At 40.9% G+C, this 20,357-nt stretch overlaps 2 protein-coding genes across 6 annotated transcripts in view; one reads left to right on the forward strand and one right to left on the reverse strand.

Moving 5' to 3' along the window:
- Positions 1 to 8,841, forward strand: part of stk36 (serine/threonine kinase 36 (fused homolog, Drosophila)) — a 63,263-nt gene extending 54,422 nt beyond the window's left edge. The window contains exons 1-20 of one of the 5 annotated variants that reach the window (XM_016677022.1): positions 49 to 819; positions 904 to 1,044; positions 1,203 to 1,280; positions 1,817 to 1,947; positions 2,041 to 2,290; positions 2,479 to 2,572; positions 3,177 to 3,337; positions 3,438 to 3,595; positions 3,674 to 3,776; positions 3,983 to 4,114; positions 4,200 to 4,376; positions 4,474 to 4,565; positions 4,652 to 4,715; positions 4,931 to 5,029; positions 5,110 to 5,184; positions 5,265 to 5,382; positions 5,479 to 5,605; positions 6,711 to 6,891; positions 7,077 to 7,443; positions 7,551 to 7,703. In XM_016677022.1, the coding sequence (XP_016532508.1) occupies positions 736 to 819; positions 904 to 1,044; positions 1,203 to 1,280; positions 1,817 to 1,947; positions 2,041 to 2,290; positions 2,479 to 2,572; positions 3,177 to 3,337; positions 3,438 to 3,595; positions 3,674 to 3,776; positions 3,983 to 4,114; positions 4,200 to 4,376; positions 4,474 to 4,565; positions 4,652 to 4,715; positions 4,931 to 5,029; positions 5,110 to 5,184; positions 5,265 to 5,382; positions 5,479 to 5,605; positions 6,711 to 6,891; positions 7,077 to 7,443; positions 7,551 to 7,612 (2,694 nt within the window). In that variant the 5' untranslated portion in view covers positions 49 to 735 and the 3' untranslated portion in view covers positions 7,613 to 7,703. Of the gene's footprint in view, positions 1 to 48; positions 820 to 903; positions 1,045 to 1,202; positions 1,281 to 1,816; positions 1,948 to 2,040; positions 2,291 to 2,478; positions 2,573 to 3,176; positions 3,338 to 3,437; positions 3,596 to 3,673; positions 3,777 to 3,982; positions 4,115 to 4,199; positions 4,377 to 4,473; positions 4,566 to 4,651; positions 4,716 to 4,930; positions 5,030 to 5,109; positions 5,185 to 5,264; positions 5,383 to 5,478; positions 5,606 to 6,710; positions 6,892 to 7,076 lie in introns of those variants that run through there. The other 4 variants (XM_007563191.2, XM_016677021.1, XM_007563192.2 and 1 more) reach the window with 4 other exon arrangements.
- Positions 8,842 to 10,471: 1,630 nt separating this feature from the next.
- atf5a (activating transcription factor 5a) lies at positions 10,472 to 15,317 on the reverse strand. The gene is made up of 4 exons (XM_007563194.2): positions 14,611 to 15,317; positions 13,477 to 13,725; positions 12,006 to 13,194; positions 10,472 to 11,886 (listed from the first exon to the last, which is right to left on the reverse strand). The coding sequence occupies exons 2-4, from the start codon at positions 13,616 to 13,618 to the stop codon at positions 11,700 to 11,702; spliced, it is 1,518 nt and encodes a 505-aa protein (XP_007563256.1). The 5' UTR covers positions 13,619 to 13,725; positions 14,611 to 15,317; the 3' UTR covers positions 10,472 to 11,699.
- Positions 15,318 to 20,357: the final 5,040 nt, after the last annotated feature.

The raw sequence follows: 20,357 nt of genomic DNA on the forward strand, positions 1-20,357 counted from the left end.
TGCTTTTTCTAATCCCCCTTGACTGTTCCATAGGTTTACTATTATTTTATTATCTTTATTTTATTCAGTTACCTATTCAGTATCCAGTCAAGTTCTCCAGAGTCCCGCTAATAATCCGATTATTTGAGTCAAGTGGGTTGAAAGATTTTGTTCTATTTCGTTCTCATGACTGTAAAAGTGGTGATTATCACATTTACAACCAACAGCGCCCTCTGATTGTTGCAGATTTCGTTGTAACAACGCCACAGAGCGCTTTGTTTTCCTCATGAAGAAGCCTGTTGCTAGGAACGCAACAGCTGTCGCTAGGCTTAGGGCCCCTGTCCATTTTTTTGTCCACAGAAATGCCGGATTTGAATTTTTCATTATGTCGTAAAATTATTTTTAAATATATATTTATTGTTGATATAGTGCCGTAATTAATCCAAACTATGATAACTTCTAAAGGTTTACGCATGAAAGGTCAAATTGAACGAGTTAATAATAACTTTTATTGCTAGGCAGTTAAGTAGGTCCACACAACCGTTTCTTCAGTTACTGAAAACACAACTTAACATAACATTAGGCTTTGTCGGTCTCCAGATGTAACCAAAATCATCGTCGTTAGTCTTAATAACTTGTTTTATGTAAGTTGTACGTTTTGCTCATAACGTTGACTGCCACTTGTGTTTTCACACAGGAGCTACATTATCATCACAGTGTTTGTTTCGGTTCGACCGTTAGCCCGCGGTGGTTCAGATGGATTCTTACCACGTACTAAACCTGGTGGGAGAGGGCTCATTCGGCCGAGTTTACAAGGGGAGAAAAAAGTTCACCGGCAAGGTAAATTTTCCTTTATCGAAACTTTTTATTCCCATGTTTGTTTGGCTCTCCGTCTTATTCATTTTGTTGGTTTTATATCATTAGGTCGTAGCTCTAAAGTTTATGCCGAAAGTGGGTCGGACTGAAAAAGAGCTGAGAAGTTTGAAGAGAGAAATAGAAATTATGAGAGATCTTCGACACCCAAATATAGTCCAGCTCTTTGACAGCTTTGAGACTGAAACCGAGGTACTTTTAACTCTCTCTTCAGTACTGTTGTTTGCACACACACACACACACACACACACACACACACGTAAAATTTATTAAAAAAGTATAACCTTTGTAAGAATTTGCAGTCTCTAGACCATTTGCCTTGTCAAAAATCTAATGTTTCGTTATAATAGGTTGTGGTTGTAACTGAGTATGCAGAAGGCCAGTTGTTCCAGATTTTGGAGGATGATGGACACTTGCCAGAAAGCCAGGTATTCACTGCTCAAAGTCATGGCGTGTGTGAGATCCAGAGGCTGTGGTAGGGCCCACAAACATTGGGGGCTTAAGACCAGACCAGAAAATGTTTAACTGTCTCATAACAGCAGAACCAACCACACCTATTCACCTTAGACGTTTTATAGACTTTATAGACTATTATAGAATATTTTAAAGTAAAATGTTTGCTGTATTTATATAGAATATTTTACTTGCAATATTATTTTTGGTTGTTTTGTTACCTAACTCTGATGTGTGAAATAACGAGATATAAAACAGATAATTACCTGAAGGATGATGCACGTCTATGACCTCTTTTTTAGGTTTTCCTGTTTCTAGTTTTGTATTCTGGACACTCATTCTTTTATGACATATTCTGTCATAATCAGGTTATGACAGAATTGTCATAATCTGATAAAAACTATTATTAAAACCATAATCATGCAAATCATGAACTTTAGTTTTGCCTATGATGACATTTACTCCACTTGATTGTACATAATGCATATTTGACTCCTCAACATTTTCCAAGGTGCGAGAAATTGCCTGCCAGCTGGTCTCTGCTCTGTATTATTTACACTCCCATCGCATCCTTCACCGTGACATGAAACCTCAAAATATCCTGCTAGGAAAAAGCGGTGTGGTGAAGCTCTGTGACTTTGGGTGAGGTTTTTTTTGTGTGTGTGTGTGTGTGTGTGTGTGTGTTTAAATGCATCTATTCCCAAACTTCTTATTTACTCAAAAATCTTGCCACAGGTTTGCCAGAGCGATGAGCGTCTCCACCCTGGTCCTGACTTCCATCAAGGGAACACCGCTGTACATGTCGCCTGAGATTGTAGAGGAGAAGCCGTACGACCACACTGCTGACCTGTGGGCTCTGGGCTGCATTTTGTATGAGCTCCACACGGGGGTGCCACCGTTCTACACCAACTCCATCTTCCACTTGGTGCAGCTCATTGTGAAAGATCCGATCAAATGGCCGGACACGATGAGCGACAGCTGCATGGTAACAGTACACCCCTTTAACATCCTTCCAGTCAAGTCAAGTAGATTGAACTTAACTGTTCTGTGTGACAAGCAGATGGAAAAGATATTAATCAGCATGTTGCGTTTCAGAATCGTCCTTAGAATCGTCCCAACCAATACAATCTTATCAGGAATAAAAAAAAACATAAGTTTTCATGTCTTTCACAGAGTTTCCTGAAAGGTTTGTTGACTAAAGACCCACAGAAACGTTTGTCATGGCCAGACCTCCTGCACCACTCCTTTGTTGCTGATGGTGTTTTAGGTAATCCTTAAACCTTTTCTCTTTTCACCATAGATGATATCTGATGATTTATCTTCAACGAGAAACACGTGTCTTTAAAACACACCTCACTAATGAAGTAAGAACTTCCAACTCAGGTTTTTTTTTTAGACAATACAACATTCTTGAAAAACACAGCAAAGAAAGAATAACATTTCTGCTTTGTCTTTTTGTGTTGATGTCTTTACAAGAGGTGCAAAAATTAAGCTAGATTGTTTTCAAATCCGTGCAGTATTCGTCTGAAATGTTACACAATCTCATTCATAAAGTTTGAAGGAGGCAACTGTTCAACTTCATTGGTGGAAAAAACACACAAAGGAATTAAACGAGATATTTGAAACATCGTTGATATTTTGCTGTCTGTTTTCTCACTATGCAGGCAGAAGCTTGTTTTTGAAAGGGTAGATTTTACCTCCGTTAAATATGTACAACAGATATGCGAAAACAAATTAAAAAACTGACTGCGATTTATTTTTGTTAGTAACAAGCTTTATATTTTGGACCACGAGTTTAATAGATTTTCCAAAGCTTTAAATAATTGCTTATATTTCTAAATTGAACAAATTTGTTTTCGTGGCGATGGCAGTGCTGTCAGACACCAACCTCTTCAGCCCACTGACAGTCACACCTAGCCCAGATGTGGTGGCCAGGAAGCTGAAGCAAGTGGCAGAAAAGTCTGTGCCGACATCAGGAGAGAGCATATTAATGAGAAAGGCCAGGGAGCAGATGGAGCTCCAAAAGAGAGAGGTCAGCAGTGACGGTGCTAAAGCTAGCCAGCGGTAAATTTTAGTGTTTTTTTGAGATCATTTTCAGATGCTCATTTAACCTGTTTGGTGTCGCTTCACAGAAAAAGAAGGAAGGGTGTGAAAGAATGAATCCTGCTGCAGTAATGGCGTCGCCTAAAGCCCTCTCCGTTGAAGTTCCTGCAGCGTCTGGCCAGTTGGCCTCGGCAGCCAATCAAAGCATGAACCTGAAGAGTAAAACACGCGCCACACCAAAACAAAGGTTTGTTTCAGGAAGTATAGAAACTAGTAAAACATGTATAGCTGAATTATACTGTCACTCTGCTCATTTTCTCACCAGGGGTCAGATCAGCAGAGACTACGAACAGGAGTTTCCCTCCGTTGAGGTCGGGCCGCGACTCGTGCGCAGAGGGAATGACAGACCAGCCGCACTTCACAGGCAGGTCAGCAACTTTCAGCTTTCACTCTGCTTCTGCAACTGCAAACTCCAATATATTTATATTTTGTTTTGGATTTCATGTAGTAGGTTATGGAAAGTGAACCACGGAGCCGCCAATCTAATGTCTGTTCAAGGGATGTGAATGCTTTTGCTGTGATTTAGAAAGTATTGAGACAATTATCTCGAGAAAATAATTTCTTCTTCCTTCAGGATGTTGCTACTGAAAGGCACTGTGAGAATCGTGTCCTGGAAACAGACCTAAGCAGGCAGCAGAAGAAGCTCGTAAACTACAATGACATCATATGCCAAATTAAATCCAGCATTACAGCATTTCAGGTTCAGGTAAGTGATTTCATTTTGTTTCTACAATTGATTATTTAGCGATTCTGTCCTAACATAACTTAAAGGTTACTCTCGTTCTGTTCAGCTGATAGGTGTCGGTGTTATAAACGTGCAGCAGATTGAGCAGGTGATAAAGGTCCTACGAAACTTGATCGTGACCCCTGACCTCGAGAAGTCTCACCACATCAGCCATGAACTTAAACTACCACAATCCTTCTTTGAGCTGATCAGAGATTCTGTTTCAAACACTGATTTTATCAAGGTTACTTTTCTGTAATACAAGCACACCTAAAATAACTCTTGTTTACTAGAAACCTCCTGATTTTTTTTTTTGATTTTTTTTTGTATTTTCTCTTCAGGAGCAGAGGAATGTGCTTACTCTTGGAGAAATTATTAAATTTATTCTGTTCTACTGGGAAAGGCATCGTGGTTGGGTGGAAGACGAGCCCAGGTTTTCTTCCTTTCTTTTTTGTTGAATACAGCACAACTGCAGGCTGACTATTTATTTACAGACCTTCCTCTGGTTTCACCCTGCAGACTGGAAGAGTTCACTGAGCCGCTCAAGACGATTATCAGTCAGTCAGATCTCACTGCTCTGGCAGTAAGTATTCACTTCAATCAGTCCAATAAGCACATTTTTATAACATGTTTGGATTTTTGGTTTTGGTCTTTGGAAGTGAAAAGTCTTCTTCATCTGTGTTGATTTGACCATGACTTGTGTTTTTGTGTTCCTGACAATATTTTATGAGATCAAGCTGCCCCTTTTGAATCAGATTAGATTTTGATGCTTTTTCTGTTTTGTTTTTTTTTCTCTAGCCGCTCGCTGCTTCTGTTTTATCTCTCTTCACTCTACATGGTGTTGATGTTTTTGTCGACGTGGAGAATTTGACTTCCCTGCTGAAAATGCATCCCTCGGTACCGAGCAATGCGTCATTCATTACATTCTATAATTTCCTGCACTTGTTTATAGCTTGTTTGTTTCTGTGCACTCTAAGCCTCTGGTGTTACCGCCTCCTGGTTGGGGACTGTATGATGGCCTCCTCTCTTTACTCCTACACGCGTTGTCTGAGGTGAGGCGCCGGGTGAAACGTACTACATTTTCAGGGATAAATCTCTACGCATTGTGAGTTTCATTTATTATTTTCCTCAGGATGACAATTCTTCAGTCTCATCTAACTTAAATCCACTTGTGTTCTTGGATTTGTGGAAAAAAGTTGGTTCTTCACTCGCAAGCCCAACGCCAAACCTGGACTTATTTTCAGCAGATGGTAAAACCCAAATCTCAAAACTTTTTTCTTTTTTTTTATATATATATTTAGTATTGTACATGTTAATAATGACTTTTTCTTTCCTTCTTTTTTCAGGAATTTACTCTTTTCTGTCTATTGCGCTGCTTATCTTCACAAAGGACCTGAACTCATGCATTCCTCTTTTTTCTGACAAAAAGTCTCAATGTGTATACACGCTCTGCCGGTTGCTCAGCAACGACTGGTTAGTGTTTTACAACGCCTTGTAAAGTACTTGCACCCTCAACTTTTCAAGCTTTTCTTTTTATAATCGACCACCAGTAGTACCAAGTAGTGCATTAATGTGATGTGGACGGAAAATGATGCATAATTTTTAAAAAATGTTTTTTTTCTTTTTTCAAATTAAAATCTAGAGTTTATTTCTCTGAGCCAAAACTTTTTAGAACTGTCATTTCTGCCCATTCTTCTTTGCAAAATATCTCTTGCTTTGTTTGGATGAAAATTGCCTCCAGTTTCTAGGCAGATTGTGTTATAAAATGGCACAATCAACTAACTATGTTCCCTTGAGTTGTTATGAAAATGGTACATATGTTAAAAATAATTAAAAAGAAACTTGAAATTGGGAGTCTGTCTCTAACTCTCCCGCAGTCTTAAGAAATGGGGTCATTTGAACTCCACAAGTGTTTTTAATTTACTCTGTACACGATCCGGTGGGGTCACACTGACCTCATGTGCGCTAATTACTAGTTTGTTTTGTGCGTATGTGGTTTCGGGAATTGACGATCTGACTGGACAACACTCCCACGTTTCCCTGCTGTCCGACCGTGACATTTGCCGCACTCTTCCTGAGCGCCGCGCTAAGAAGCTTCTGCTCTTTCTGACACTGCCTTCAGCATGTCTTCATGACATTATGCTGTTTTCCAGCCATTCTTAGGAGTGTCAGACTGGGAAGTAGTTCCTATGTCAAGTTCAGCAGAAATGCAGTTCTACTACATGTTTGATAATTGCTGCTGCCGCTAGTTTGGAGGAGATGTGTGGCGCAGACTTTAGGTAAATAGGCGGTGTATTGTATGAGCCAGCATGTAGGCACACCTGAATGGTTGGCATGGGAGATTGAAGGATTTCCCAACCTTGGTTTTACATAACAAACTTCTCCACGGTTTCTTTTTTTAAATTTTTTCTTCCTTCCACTTCTCAATAATGCACTATGTTGTGTTTGCCTGTCATTTAGAATCCCAGTAAAATTTTCTGAAGTGTGTTTTCCTAATTAAACCATTTTAGAGTAGAAGTCATAAATCCACAGAGCTCCAGCACTGCGAGATAACAGCATCATCATTTATACCCTGCAGTCCTCATTTATCAGCCAAGCCTCCCTGTGGGACCACCGACACGGAGCTGAGCTGCGACTCTCTGTCCACGTTGAGCTGCCACCTGCTCTGCTTTCCGTTTGCTCTGGACCTGCGGCCACACACCATGGCCGCCGTCCTGCAGGTGTACGACAGCTGTCATGTTGCTTCCAGCCTCCTGCAGGTCAGTGGCCTTCTCATGCTCCTATAAAGACCTCAGTGGCAAACAAAAGTCTGATGCAACACACAGTGGCTCTTGCACCGTGCTCCTCTCTGAGAAGCAATACTTTACGATTTAACATCTTTGTACTTTGCAAATCAAATGCTGGATGTGTGACAAGCGCTCTGATTTTTTTTGTGGCTTTGCAGGTAATTCAGACATTCCCTCCTTCTCAGCTGGAGCTGCCTCTCTCCCTGCTGAGCCGTTTGCTGTTGTGTGATCCTGAGCGCTCCGTGTCCCACGTCGGAGGAGGTGCTTCTGGCTTTTTTTCGTCAACTCAGAGCAACCAGCTCTTTCCCTCCAAAAATCCCACCGCTGTGACCAGAACTGCCAGCTCTCTGCTCTCTGACTTGCTGCGTCAGGATGAGCTGTGGGACTGTGCTGTGGAGCTCCTGAATCTCTTGTCCCAAGTGGCCCGCTGCTCCTCTCAGCCCGCTTCCCCTCGGATATCTGTCGAGGCCGCGGCGCTGCAGCAGGCGCTGACTCATCCGTACGACCAGATCAGAGTTGCCACATGTAGGTTTGTGGGGAATTTGGAACCATTCAGGGCTAATCGAGCGCATAACCTGCAGGCTGACATTTTCAGACAGATGATAGACGCTCTTAATGACTCCTGCACACAGGTGCGGCGGACGGCCTGCAGGGCGGTGGGGAACTGGCTGGGATACGTTGCAGCAAAGTTTAAAACGGGAGGAAGCCGCAGTGACTCTTCAGGGTGGGGCAAAGAGAGCAATCGCAGTAAAGAAGCGCATTCACACGTCGAAGCAGCTGGTGACGCGGTGACGGAGCAGATGTTTGACGCAGATGAACAGAGGCGATGGACAGACGAAGCTCAGAGGTCGGCCGCCTCGTTGACCTGCCTGCTCTCGGACCGCGACGCCGTCACGCGGCGTCACTGCTGTGCGGCTCTGGGAAACCTGGTGAACGTTGACGGCGTCGTGTCGGTGCTGGATGAAGAGGCGTACAGCTCTCTTCTCAGAGTCGCGTGCAATGATTCAAACAACGGCGTGAGAGAAGCTGCAATCGCAGCTCTGAAACTCTGCAGCCAGCAGGATGCGGTGCAGCGGGGAAGTTGACGAGAAGAGGGACGTCCGTGTCCCTTAGAAGTGTGCTGCACAATGTTTGGGCGACTGGAGCAATAACGAAATCACACTTCTGACTGCTTTAAACATGAATTGGGAGTAAAAACTCCACAAACCCCGGTTAAAAAAAAAAAAAAAAAAGCAATTTCCCAACATTAGAAGCTGCGGCGACTTGCTTGCTCCTTCACCTTTTTCTTTGATTTAATCACTCAGTCTTATTCTGTAGCAGTCAAATTTATGTTCAGCTTTCTAGCAAACACCTGAAGATTTTAGCTCTTTACAAATGTTTCTGATTTTTTCCATCTGAACAAAACATCACCAGATCATGATGCTGCCACTTGTTCCCAAATTAGCCTAAAGTTCAAGTTGGGTTTCTGGAAAATGCAGCGCATTCTTCTTCAAGGTTTTAGGTGATTTTTGTCCGGTCAGAGTCCCTTTTTAATTTATTTATTTATTTTTGGAAGAAAAGGTTTGTGTCTTTCAACCATTACCCATAATGGTTGAAAACACATGGAAACATGTAGACCAGAACTGCCTGTTGGTTCTTGATCATCATTTCCTGTTGATCTTTAGCTGAAGGATGCAAATGTCAAGAAAAACGTTCCAGAACTGCTGACCTTTATTTAATGTTAACTTGACTTTGGTTAATGGCAGGTGTAAGAAGACTCGATACTGAAACTGAGTGGTTCAACAAAGTAGCTTAGGATGAGAACAGGCAACAACCAGGTTACTGCAGCTTTTGTATTCTTCTTTACTTGAACCTTGTCACTCATTCGTTTCCAGTTTCGCTGTACATGAATAAATATCTCATTAAAATCAAACATTTAAAGGATTTATCATTCTGCTTTTCTTTTTTTTTTTACATCATGAAAGCTCTGTATTTTAACAAGCAGGTGTAGACTTTTTATATATTTGTTCCGCCATGAACTTGGTCACCCCTCGACTATTTGTTTACGTGTGTTTTTCGGTTTTATTATTCCTTAAAACTTTTACAGGCGCTTACACAAACACTACGTTGACTTCAGCAACAGCGACAAACACCAGCGAGATCAAACATCTAAAAGTAAAACGAATTCAGATTGCTCTTAATTTGTTGTTTATGTTTAACAACTATTTTCTGATGAAGCTTTCTCGCGTTTTAAATATCAAATGAGACATTCAAGGTGAAGCATTTCTTTTTCCAAGTCCTTCAGCGCTGGCTCAAAATGGGAATCCGTTTCGCGATGACGTTCATTTATACTTTTCATACATTTTTGTTTTTCTTGGAGGCGATAATGTTTAGAAATTAATACGACAAAACACTGTATTTATATCATTATGTCATTTAATCTGTATAGGCTGTAAACTGAGAGATTAAGATGGTTTGAGGGCATAACAGCATTTTAATGTCTCCGTTCTTTACTTCTAAATAAATTAAGGGTCGTTTATTGCAAAAAAAAATGGGGGGAAAAGTATCTTTAATGAATATTTTAAACCGCAGAAAGAAACGTATTTTACGTCATGGAGATGTGACGTTTTCTGTCACAGCGGAGTTGTTTTCAGTTTCGAAATAAAACTGTCGGGTCGGGCTGCCTATGCGGAGTTTTAGTGACTTTTTTATGTGAACGGATTGGATCGTAAATAATTTTACATTCACTTTTTTTTTTATTCTAAATAGATATAAAGCGCTAACCTAAGATCCCATTGTATAAAAATAAAAGTGCCCAAAGGATGAACGCACGGAGAAAACAACTCATCGCCACGTTTAAATGAATTAATACAGAAAATTATTTCATTTCTTTGCATTCGCTTCCATTTAACAAGAAATTAAAGACACGAAGACGATCAGACCAATAACGTCGGGTGAAAACTAAACGCGTTTGGTTTTCTTGTTCTTTCTTGTCCGGCGTCCTGCGGCCTGGGCTTTAATCTACAGAAACCGAAATTATCCAACTAAAAGAAAGGAAGAAAACACATTCAGGTCAGTCGTTTTTAATTCAGATCCTGCAGGTTGAAAGCCATTTCTATTCCGAAAGGTTTTTTAGAAAAACCCCCCCCCCCCTTTTTCCGGATTTACCCCCGGGTTTCAGTTTATTGCGGTTTTTTTTTTTTTTTTTTTTTTTTTAATGGAAAGTTTACACCACACAGAAAGAAACATACATAGTGGATACATCGCTTCAAAATTACAAAGAGATACAATGAGTTGTCGGCCCGTATTTTTGGTTTAAACATGTTTTGTTGATAGTACACCGCAGGGGGTTAAACATCATGAATCCCAAGCCAAAAAAAAAGAGAGACAGAAACACAAAGTGCAAATAAATGATTGTCTAAAAACTAAATGTGCAAAGAAAAAAGGAAAAGCTTTGTAAAGTAATGTGCAAAAGAGTTTCTATTAGATAAATAAACGACTTGTAAAATATTTCACGGCCTAAAAATAAACAATCTGATGAATTTGTTTCTTTTTTCAACATTTTTTTTAGAAAAAAAAAAATCAACACACTACTCCCTGAACATATAAAAAGTTACAAATTAGTGCAGCTCAGCTGGAGGCCTATAAAACTTATTGCCTTAAGCAGTTTAAGGAGACAATCCTCATTTCTGAATCTCTAAATATTCTGTTTCAGAGAAGGAAAAATACATTAATGGAAGAGCATGCAGAGAAAGGCTGCTAAAACACCACTAATTACAATATGTGCACCCAAATATAAAAGTATTTTTTTTCAATCCAAGAGGGAAATATGAAATCCTACAGGAGAGAGAGAGGGGGGTGGGGGGAACAAAACTGAAATGTTATCTCCTGCAATAATTATCTACTGATGTTTGTAGATCTGGAGGACAGATAAATTATCCTGAGCTGCAAAACAGATTTATTTATTGCAAAGTAAACTTTACAGCCATAGCACAACAACATCTCAGTTTACTTTAAAGCATTTAGGATTGCGCTTGTTTTAATTGAACATTTCTTGCAGCAGTTGCTGCAAAATATTGCAGTGATTTGATCTGTTGTATTAAGTTATGAAACAGCAGAGGAATTAGATAGTCCCAAATATGATCATTAGAGCAACACAAGCTGTTTAAAAAATATCTGGTCGTATTTAAATAAGAAAAAAATATCAGATTGTTTCGCAGAACTTTCTTTAATTTTAAAACTTAACAGTTCTGATAAGTCTACAATTAAAGCTGAAATGTTTCACCAAAACACAAGTACTAATCCATCTACTTCCATAACTCTTACAGCAACTTTATTTCAAAAGTAATAATTAAATAGGAATAAAAGGAGACTCTTCAGATTCTATTGCTGACATCAATTTCAATGTAAGGCTAAAAATAAATACGTAACCTGCTGTTTAAATGACATTACAACCCCGCCCCCCAAAAAAACAAAACAAAAAAAAAGTTATTCAGTAGATTCAGAGAAAGAGGAAGATCTGTTAAAGATGATTGTCAGGTAAAGCATTGCAGCGCCACAGTGAAGGCTCAGGTGATTTCAGTGCCAAAAACAAATGAGAAAGAATTGATTTTAAAATTCAGAAAACAATTCACATCAGCAAAGCATGCAGTGGCCCCCCGCATCATAAAAACAACACCAACGGAAAAACAAACAAACAAACAAAAAAAAAGACATGAAACATTCAGTTCACGAGAAAACAAATAAAAGTTGCGCATTTTCTCGGCTTTGCCCGGTCTGAGTGTACTTGCAGTCGTGCGGCGTTACGCTGTTGTGTCCTGCTTGAGCCTTTGGCTGCGTGCTTTGTAAACTTCGATCAGCAGGTCTTTGACGTACTGGATTTCACGTTCCACGGACTCTGCCTTGTCTCGCAGCTCGCGGTTCCTCCCCTCCAGGCAGTGCAGCTGCTCCTCCAAAGAATCTAGCTCCGCCCTTTTTCGCTGGCGATACCTAAGTCAAGCAAAAGATGTTGAGTTTTGTTTGTTTGTTGTTTTGGTTTTTTTCTAATCGCAAGTCATATGAAAACTGTTGGTGCTTTTAAAGAAATTCAGTAGGAGCAAAGATTTTACCTATGAGCGGCGGTTTTGTTCTGATCCCTTTTCTTTTGCTTTCGCTCACCGCCTTCGTGTGGAATGATGTCTACTTCGTATTTCACAGCGCAGTGGTCTTCTCTTAGCCTGCATGTCTGCCTGTGCCCTGAGCTGTCCAGATTCAAACTCTCCCTCGCCATCAGGAAGCATTCTGGGGCCTGATCGTCAAGGTAATTGCAGTGCAAATCGGGCTGTAGCATCTGCAGACTCTCCGTTTTCACCTGCTCGTTGATGTTCCCCAAGAAGCTGCTGAAGGCCTCGGACTGAGGCGTCGCTGGAATGTAGCAGCTTTCACCGCTGTCGGTTTTCCAAGACACGGTGGCCTTGGTCACCTCCACGCTGGCCTTGATGCTGCTCAGCACCTCGCTGTTCGCGGTGCCTCCGCTGACCTCCCTCATGCTGTACATCATCACATCCTCTTTCTTCTGAGGAGGGTCCAGTGTTCCACCAAAGCCAAACCCGCCACCAACAACCTTGGCGCCACTCATCACGTCTTGGGTAAAGCAGCAGTTTTTGTCGTCTTTGGATAAGCCAGCACATCGTCTGACCTCGATCGCATTGCCCAGGCAGTAGCTTTTCCCCACCAGCTGCTCGTCCTCCACGGAGCCGTAATTACTCGTCAGGGCCACAGCAGAGTTACCTGAGTTACTTCCTTTGGAACCCAACACGTTGCTTTCGTAGCCTTCGCCGAACCTCACGCTCTCCAGAACTCTTTTCCTACCACACCCACTGGGGCGGCTGCAGCTGTACGGGGCATGTCTAGGAATTTTGGATCGCCCTATGGGCCCACCACAGATGCTCAGCAGGTCCAGCTCCCCGGTTGCCAGGGTAACAAGAAGTGGGTTGGACTCCGATTGGGTGGACGCAGAGTACGAGGCGTATGGCAGTTGACTGAATGGCTGAGGACCCGCCGGCAGTGGACCCCTGTCGCATTTTCCCAGCCTCTGCCCTTTCTCTGGCAGTGGCTCAGACAGGAAGTAGTCCTCAAGCTGGGCGAGTTCCTCTTGCAGCAAAGAGGTCATGACCTCCAAGTCAGAGGGCACCTGGATATCATTCTGAAGGGGTGAAGGGGGAAGGGAGGCATTGGTGGAGGAGGGAGGGGAAGGAGGATTTGGGAGGTACGAGGAGAAATCCACTTCTTCCGTCATCCAGTCAGTGAGACCATCACCTACACAGGAGGAGGAAAAATGTTTGGAACAATCTGTTAGATGCACAAAATGTTAGTGCTAGGAGGAAAAACAAAAGTTTAAAATATCAAGCTAGCAGTGCAGGCACAAATTTGATCGACAATCGTAAATGCAGAACATTTTTCCTGAAGTCGCCCGGCAATATCGACAAAACAATCGTAGCTAGTTTTTTACTTACTGTTCAAGAAGGACGAATGTGCTGCAGTGCCGAGCCCACCTGAAATGGGGAAAAATATAAAAAAAAAGCACTCGCTGCGACTCACCAATTAAGTGCGGGCTCTCCTCTGACACCTCCCCCCTGCACCCCTGTGATTGGCTGTGGTTAGCCTGTGGGTGAGAGAGAGCGAGGGGGTCTGCCGGGCAGACACGAAGAGTCCTCCAAACATGAGCTGATGTTGCCATCATTTTGCCTGTTGACGCCTTGATTTAGTCCGAGTCCGAGCACACGCTGAGAGCGAGCGGGGTCTGACAGATGGGCCACAGAGAGCAGGGCAGGGCGAGCATAATGAAACCTGCAGGGACAAGAGGAGGCAGGGATCAGAACGCCGTGCAACTCAGAAAACATCCGGATTGTTCAATCAAATCATGGAGTAACCAGTGACAGGCAGTGCTTCCTTCAGCAAGTAATGTCCACACAATGACATGTTTTGATGAGATGAAACAGGAAACAAAACAGCTACAAATCAGAAGAAGTCACATGCAAATGCCCTTAATTAAAGAACCAAAATGCACTATCTCAAATAAAAGCTATTGTAGCAAAAAGTGATACAGAAGACCCGACTGTATCCTTTGGATATTTAACTGGCCCTCAAAGCAAAAGTGCACTTCACATCTGAAAACACGTGGGACCTTTTAGTAGTGCTGTCATGGGCTCCACTGTTGATGTAGAAACTCCACAGTAACCATGTGTCTCAAGTGAGAAGCACCCTGGTGGTTAAATGGGATTAATGCAGATCAACTGCCTCCAATCCAGGTTCCTTTTAAATTAATCCTCTGCTTGATCACTTAAACGGTTCAGATTACAACAATGACAATTTATAGGCTGTTACCAGGGAGTCGTTTAATTTTCATAATCTTGCACAATAACTGGATAGTAAGTAAGTAAGTAAAATAATTTAAAACTATTGGGACATACAACTGAAAAGTGACAATATATGCCTGTATTTATGATACATCTAAAAAGCTGAATGCATCTATTTACACAAAAGTACAGTTTAGCAAAAAAAATATATAAAAACTCTTATTGAAGTAATCACAAAAAAACAGTGACAACTGGGCAAACAATAAGTTTAAAATTAAATAGGAAATTTCAAACAAAGTGGGAAGTAAACAAGTCAATGACATCCAATGGTCAGCCATAACAACAAAAAAGGAAGAAGTAGAAGAGTTGGACTTACTCCATTCTTGCGGGAAAACTGTAGAGCACTTGGGGGTGCGTTGCTAAAGCAAAGCACGACTTCGTTTCTGGTCCAGCGACGTCAACAAGAACTTAAAGAGCCATGTTTAGCTCCGAATAACCCGGAACGACGCACAAAAACAGAGAGGAAAAGATGCTGCTTTGTTGTGGTCGACCTGTAAACTGAGGAGCCGAATGACCGAGACAAAGCATCAGTTCATTCACACCTAGCAACCGACTGCGTCACCGGGGTAGAACGTGTTGTTGTTGTTCTGTGCAGATCACTCCGCCCACTCCCTCCCTCCCTCCGCGGAGGACCACCGAAGGACGGCCCACTCTTTCTCCCAGCTGTTATTGATGACTTGTTTCAAAAGTTGTGATTCCAACATCTCAATTAAGTCATTTAAGACGCATTCATAATTTAGTTATGTCAATTCTACGTCATGCTCTTGCCGTGAAAACACAGAACGTTTAGTAAGACAGAAAGTAGTTTTAATAATTCAGTTACTGCAGGGTTTTGATGAGATGTAACGGAGACAAGCTAGCAACGTCAGTTTCTAAACTCAGCGAGGCAGAACTATTCATAACCAGCAATTTAAACAGCGTATCTCCGTAGTGTACATAGAGTTCAGTTTACTATAGACCACGGTATATTGTTGTAGACGTACTATTTTACTCTACGTGTTCAGTAGGAGGCTGTTGCAGGTCCGTTGCATCAGTGGTTCTCGCTCACTGTGATTGGCTGTTCGACCTCCTACTGCCGCGCTCTCATTGGCTGGAATAGGGTCGCTGTGAAATATGATTGGTTAGTGGTAGGCAAGGCGAAGCGTCAATGTTGTCTTTTTTTTTCCCTGCAGTGCAGACGGTGCACATGTTTCATGTAAACAAACCGGGTGTGGTGACAGGTACAGCACTTTTCCACACTAACAAAAAGCTGCACTTTAGGTTTCAGTTTTAAAATATTAGTTCTTATTTTTGATAAAATTGTTTTTATTGATTAAATATTGAGTTAAATTTTCTGATTATATTGTTTTGAAAACAGCTTTTAGCATTATAATTCAAATTTTGACTTAAATGATTTTACTTTTAATGTATGTTGATGGTATGTTTATACCAACTGGCTCATCGTTCCACAAGCAATTTGTTGATGGAAATGTCAGAAAGTCAATGAATACGACATTAATTGTTCAAGATAATAAATTGTTATCCAAATGCAGGCTGAGTAGTATTTTTTTTTCTTGCTAATTCAGTGAAATACAGCCCACATAGTGACTGACAAGATCCATCAATAATAATTTTGTTAGAATTAAAGCTTTGTTTTTCTCCTCTCAGCAAATCCCAAAGCTGAGTGTATGCCGTTCTTCTGTTGCTATAGCAATAGCGGACACTGCCCTTATTTTAGACTTGTTTTCTGGTTGCTGTTGCCATGGGATTTGCATCTCTCTCTCTCTCTCTTCCCTCCTTACCTACTGTTCTTCCCTCAGATTACCTCTATATCACCAGACGTCTCCGTCCGACCATTCCTCCATCTCATTTGCTGAGTTGCTTTTCTTCGACATGATCTGTTTGCCAGAATCAATAGGTTTATTTACAGTTCTGCTCAAGTGACAGATTGAAAGGCCAGTAAACAGTTTGTCCACTGGGAAGCTTCCAGCTCAGATAATGACATTGTCTCGACAGTGGAGCCGTTGGTGCTCAAAGCGGAAAGTTGAAACACACATTGTTGTAAAATACTTCTTTTGTTTTTGCTTTCTTTTCATACTTGCAGCTTTCAAACTGTAAAAGCAGTTTTTAATACTGGGCTAAGATAGCCTGAGTAAATAATAAACATTAATCAAAGAATGATTTCATTAAAATTACAAGTTATCCAAACCACCCAGGATCTTGGTGTCTTTGGTTAGGGTTATGATTTAACAATTATAAAGAGGCTGGACAAAAATGGCATCCAATGGACAGTAGGTCAAACAAAACTCAAATAATTATACACAGATCTTTCTCTTCTTTGCCAAAACAAATAGTCATGAAATGATGAATGTCTGGCCAACAGTTTTTGACCTTAAGCTCAGTTGCACTTGAGTTACGCAACAAAACAAAGGTCCAAATCACATCAGCAAGTCCATCACTCAATAGATGAAAAAAGAAAACAAAAGTTTTTAGTGATTGGGCCTAAATCCATTTGTGATGCTGTTGTGTAAACTAATTTATTTATTTTTTTTGTTTTTTTTGTGCTCTAAAGCACTTAAATCTAAATGAGAGAAGCCCAAAAACATCTTAACAATCTCATAGTCAGTTATTACAAGCACTTAAAGGTAATTGTTGGCCAGATCATTTATTGTGGTTAGAAGCCAATAACTTTTTCACAAAAGGGTTTGCAGATCTGGGTTGATTCTTCCCTTAAATCAATGAAATATTGTAATGTCATCTTTGTCAGGTAATGCAACATTAAACATTAAAATGTCATGAAAACAGAAGAAAATCTGCAAGAGGACAAATACTTTTCTCAACTCTGTATTTGTACTCTTATGTCTCGATGATTTAGAAGCACGTTTCTATTGAGCCTAACATGTTGTATCTGCCGTATGAGAAGCAATTGGAGAGATTTGTAGAAAGGCAACCTGATGCAATCAAGTTAAATGTGGTCGTAATGGAAACCCGATTGAGATAGTAGTAGCTGGTGAAGTTGGCAGGTCTCACAGGAAACCGCTGACTGCTCTCTCTGTTTGTATTAATTGGCCCACTGAGAGCTCCCCGTTTATCCGTCATGAGAGATAGCCAAGGTGCTGCTCATGACAGGATCGCTGCTTTTCTCCGTTGTCACCTTGAAGAACAATTTGTTTATTTTTTTGTTTCATATTTAGGTGGACACATGCTTAGAACATCTGTAGGGCTTGCAGGATGGAAAACAGATTTTTCAAGTCACACAAACTTCACAACTCAACAAAGTCAACAAAACCAGCTTGGACAAAGCGAACAACATCAGATCAAACTGATCCTCGGATGTGTTTAAGATACTTGAACATAACTCTTCCATAACTGATGCCCGGGCTAATTGAATATTGTGCATGAGCCGAGAAGTTGGAAAAGTCTACGCTTGCATGCCAAGTGCATGTATGGCACGTTAGTGAGGGTTACAGCATCGTTTCATCATCATCTCTCTCAGAATTTATTGTCCTCAACTTTTGCCCCTCTTTGAACACATGAGGAAAACATGTAGTGCAGTTACCACTTGTGAATGGAAGCCCCCTCAGAGGGGATTTGCGGATGTTGCTGCTTGTGTTCAGTCGAGTGACTGCTTGGGTGTTTGTGCGTTTGGCATGAAAACAGTTAATCAATTCTCGACAAGGTAACAATTTAATTTCCTTCATGAATTTTAAAACAAGACTAACCTGCTTTGGTATCGAACCATGACGAAAGCGGTGACTCGCGGGGTTGTGCTTATGTACTGATCCTCGAGGACGTGACGGTAAATTAGAGGTGTGTGATGTAAAAACACAAAAAAAACAAAAACAAAAAAACTATTAAGTCCTGCTTTGAGATCCCACAGGATATCACTTGCTTTTATGAACTCGAACTTCAAAGATTTGTTGATCTGGCACAATCTCCTGAAAGTGACGGTTGATATCACGATACACATTTAATTTTTTGTTTTGTTTTTGGAAAATGGCAAATAAGATGAAAAAGAAAAGAACAATAGTTCAAGAAATAAAGTTAGTGTGGCACTAAGTCCCAGAAGGTCCACCAGGTTATTTACAGCACTCAGAGTGTGATTCAGTGGTACAAAACCCCAGAGGCTCATCGTCTGTCACCTTTGAGCTTTACAGCTGATGTGCAAGATAGTTTCATGGCAGCTTGAGACAAACAAAAAAATCATTCCAGTGATGAAAATCTGTGTTCTTTGAGTTATTTATTACACTTCAGGTAATAAATAACTTCACTTCAGGTTGCAGCTTTGTTTTGTGTTTTTACAGTTTTTGTGCACTGTAACTGGATACTTTCAGGGAGAGTTTTTCATCGAACACATGCTGCTGCGCTGTGCTGCAAATAGATCCAACATGAGGTTTAACAAGTGCAACATGCAATATTGTTCCTACCTCTTCTAAAGGGTCAGCAACATTTTCAATGCATTCACTTTTGTCCTTTAAGAGAAAGGAGAAAACTAATGTGGCTTTGTATTTTTATTGATTTAATTCCACAATTCAAGAGAAGCAACACTCTTTTTGTAGTGTTAGTTTTGCAACATCTATGAAATGGATGAACTTCCTCGTGTAATTCAGCTCCAGATGAGTCATTTATTTAATTTAGGTGCGTTGGAGCCGGGATGAATCTAAAATCTGCAGGATAGTGTCTCTCAAGGATTGATCTGAAACATCAGCTTCTCTATTTGGTAACTACATTGTGTTGGTGTGTCACACAAAACATCACTAAAACAGACTGAAGTTTTCAGTTTTAAAATGACAAAAGTTCAAGAAAACTTATCCAAAGTAGAGTCATTTTTTTATTGTGACATATAAAATTAATAATGTTCAGCAGGTGGTTTCATTTATGCTGTTCATGCCTTTGCTGTTTTTATTCTTGTCATTTATTTCGCCCCGTTAGAATATTTAGTAACACTTTGACTGACATGACACTGTCATAAACATGGAATAACACCTGTTATAAACATGAAGGAGTCTTTATGAATGTTTATGACTGATGTCATGAAATGTCAATCGGTAAATAATGAAACTTTTAGTGCAAAGTTGACAATTTTACTGCACTTTTAATGCACGTTTTAGTACAACTTTACGTTAAAACTTCATGACAACAGTCAGACATTCATAAAGACTCCTTCATGTTTATAACAGGTGTTATGGCATGTTTATGACAGTATCATGTCAGTCTTATGCACACCCCTTCAAATAAAGTGTTACAAAATATTTTTCATCAAGTATTGTGGCGTTTTTGACATAAAACCAAAAAATACTGATTAAATGACCAAGTACTGTGTTATAATCTCATCTGTTTCCGTTCATTACAATGAGTGATCTACGTAACACAGGAGGCAGGTTCTGCCATTTCAAATGAAACCTGCTTTGATGCGCGACGTCTGCGTGTGTGTCTCGGTAAACAGAAGGCGTGTTTAGGGATGGGCATCAGAAATCTTCCTTCTTTAATCTCCTAAATTAATCTGAACTCGCATGTGGATTTGAAAGCTTATGAATCGGGAGCGCCCGCTGTGAAGGCGGTGCCTTTGACAGGGAACCGCTGTAAACTTTCTGCCTGAGCTGGCAGGACGTCTCCATTTCATCAGGAATTTTTAAGGGTTGTTTTTAGACAAGCCTAATTTCTCCCATTAATGCTGACAAACTCAGATGAGAGCGGCGCTGATTTGCAGCCCATCTCATTTGAACTGGAAGGCCAGGGGGGTGGCGAAGGCCTGGTCTACTCCTATGAAAGAAAGTAGAGATCACCCTGGGCTCATTAATATTTCGCCAACAATAAGGCGAGGTGTCACTCACGCTCGTCGCCACGGTAATGAGCTCACATTGCCCTCTTAAAAGATCTGTTTACTATGCGGCCGGGTGCTCTGGAGGCTCAGACACACTGATGTGTGGAAATCTCCCCCAAGGTCAGAGGCATGCAAATCTTCATAAGGTCGCAGACTGTCTCTCTTCTCACCTGCACGTATCTCAAAAAGGACAGCGGCTCATTTTCATAAATATTACACAACATGTTTTCACTTCGACTCAGGGAATAGGGGATTAACAT

The sequence above is a fragment of the Poecilia formosa genome, unplaced genomic scaffold, assembly GCF_000485575.1.
Source record: "Poecilia formosa unplaced genomic scaffold, Poecilia_formosa-5.1.2 Scaffold145, whole genome shotgun sequence".
Taxonomy (NCBI): domain Eukaryota; kingdom Metazoa; phylum Chordata; class Actinopteri; order Cyprinodontiformes; family Poeciliidae; genus Poecilia; species Poecilia formosa.

Coding starts and splice junctions, on each gene's coding strand:
- atf5a (XM_007563194.2), bottom strand. CDS start 13,618: ATGATGGCAACATCAGCTCATGTTTGGAGGACTCTTCGTGTCTGCCCG. Junction 13,195..13,476: donor GGAGAGCCCGCACTTAATTG/GTGAGTCGCAGC, acceptor CCTCCTGTGTAG/GTGATGGTCTCACTGACTGG. Junction 11,887..12,005: donor AACAAAACCGCCGCTCATAG/GTAAAATCTTTG, acceptor TGCTTGACTTAG/GTATCGCCAGCGAAAAAGGG.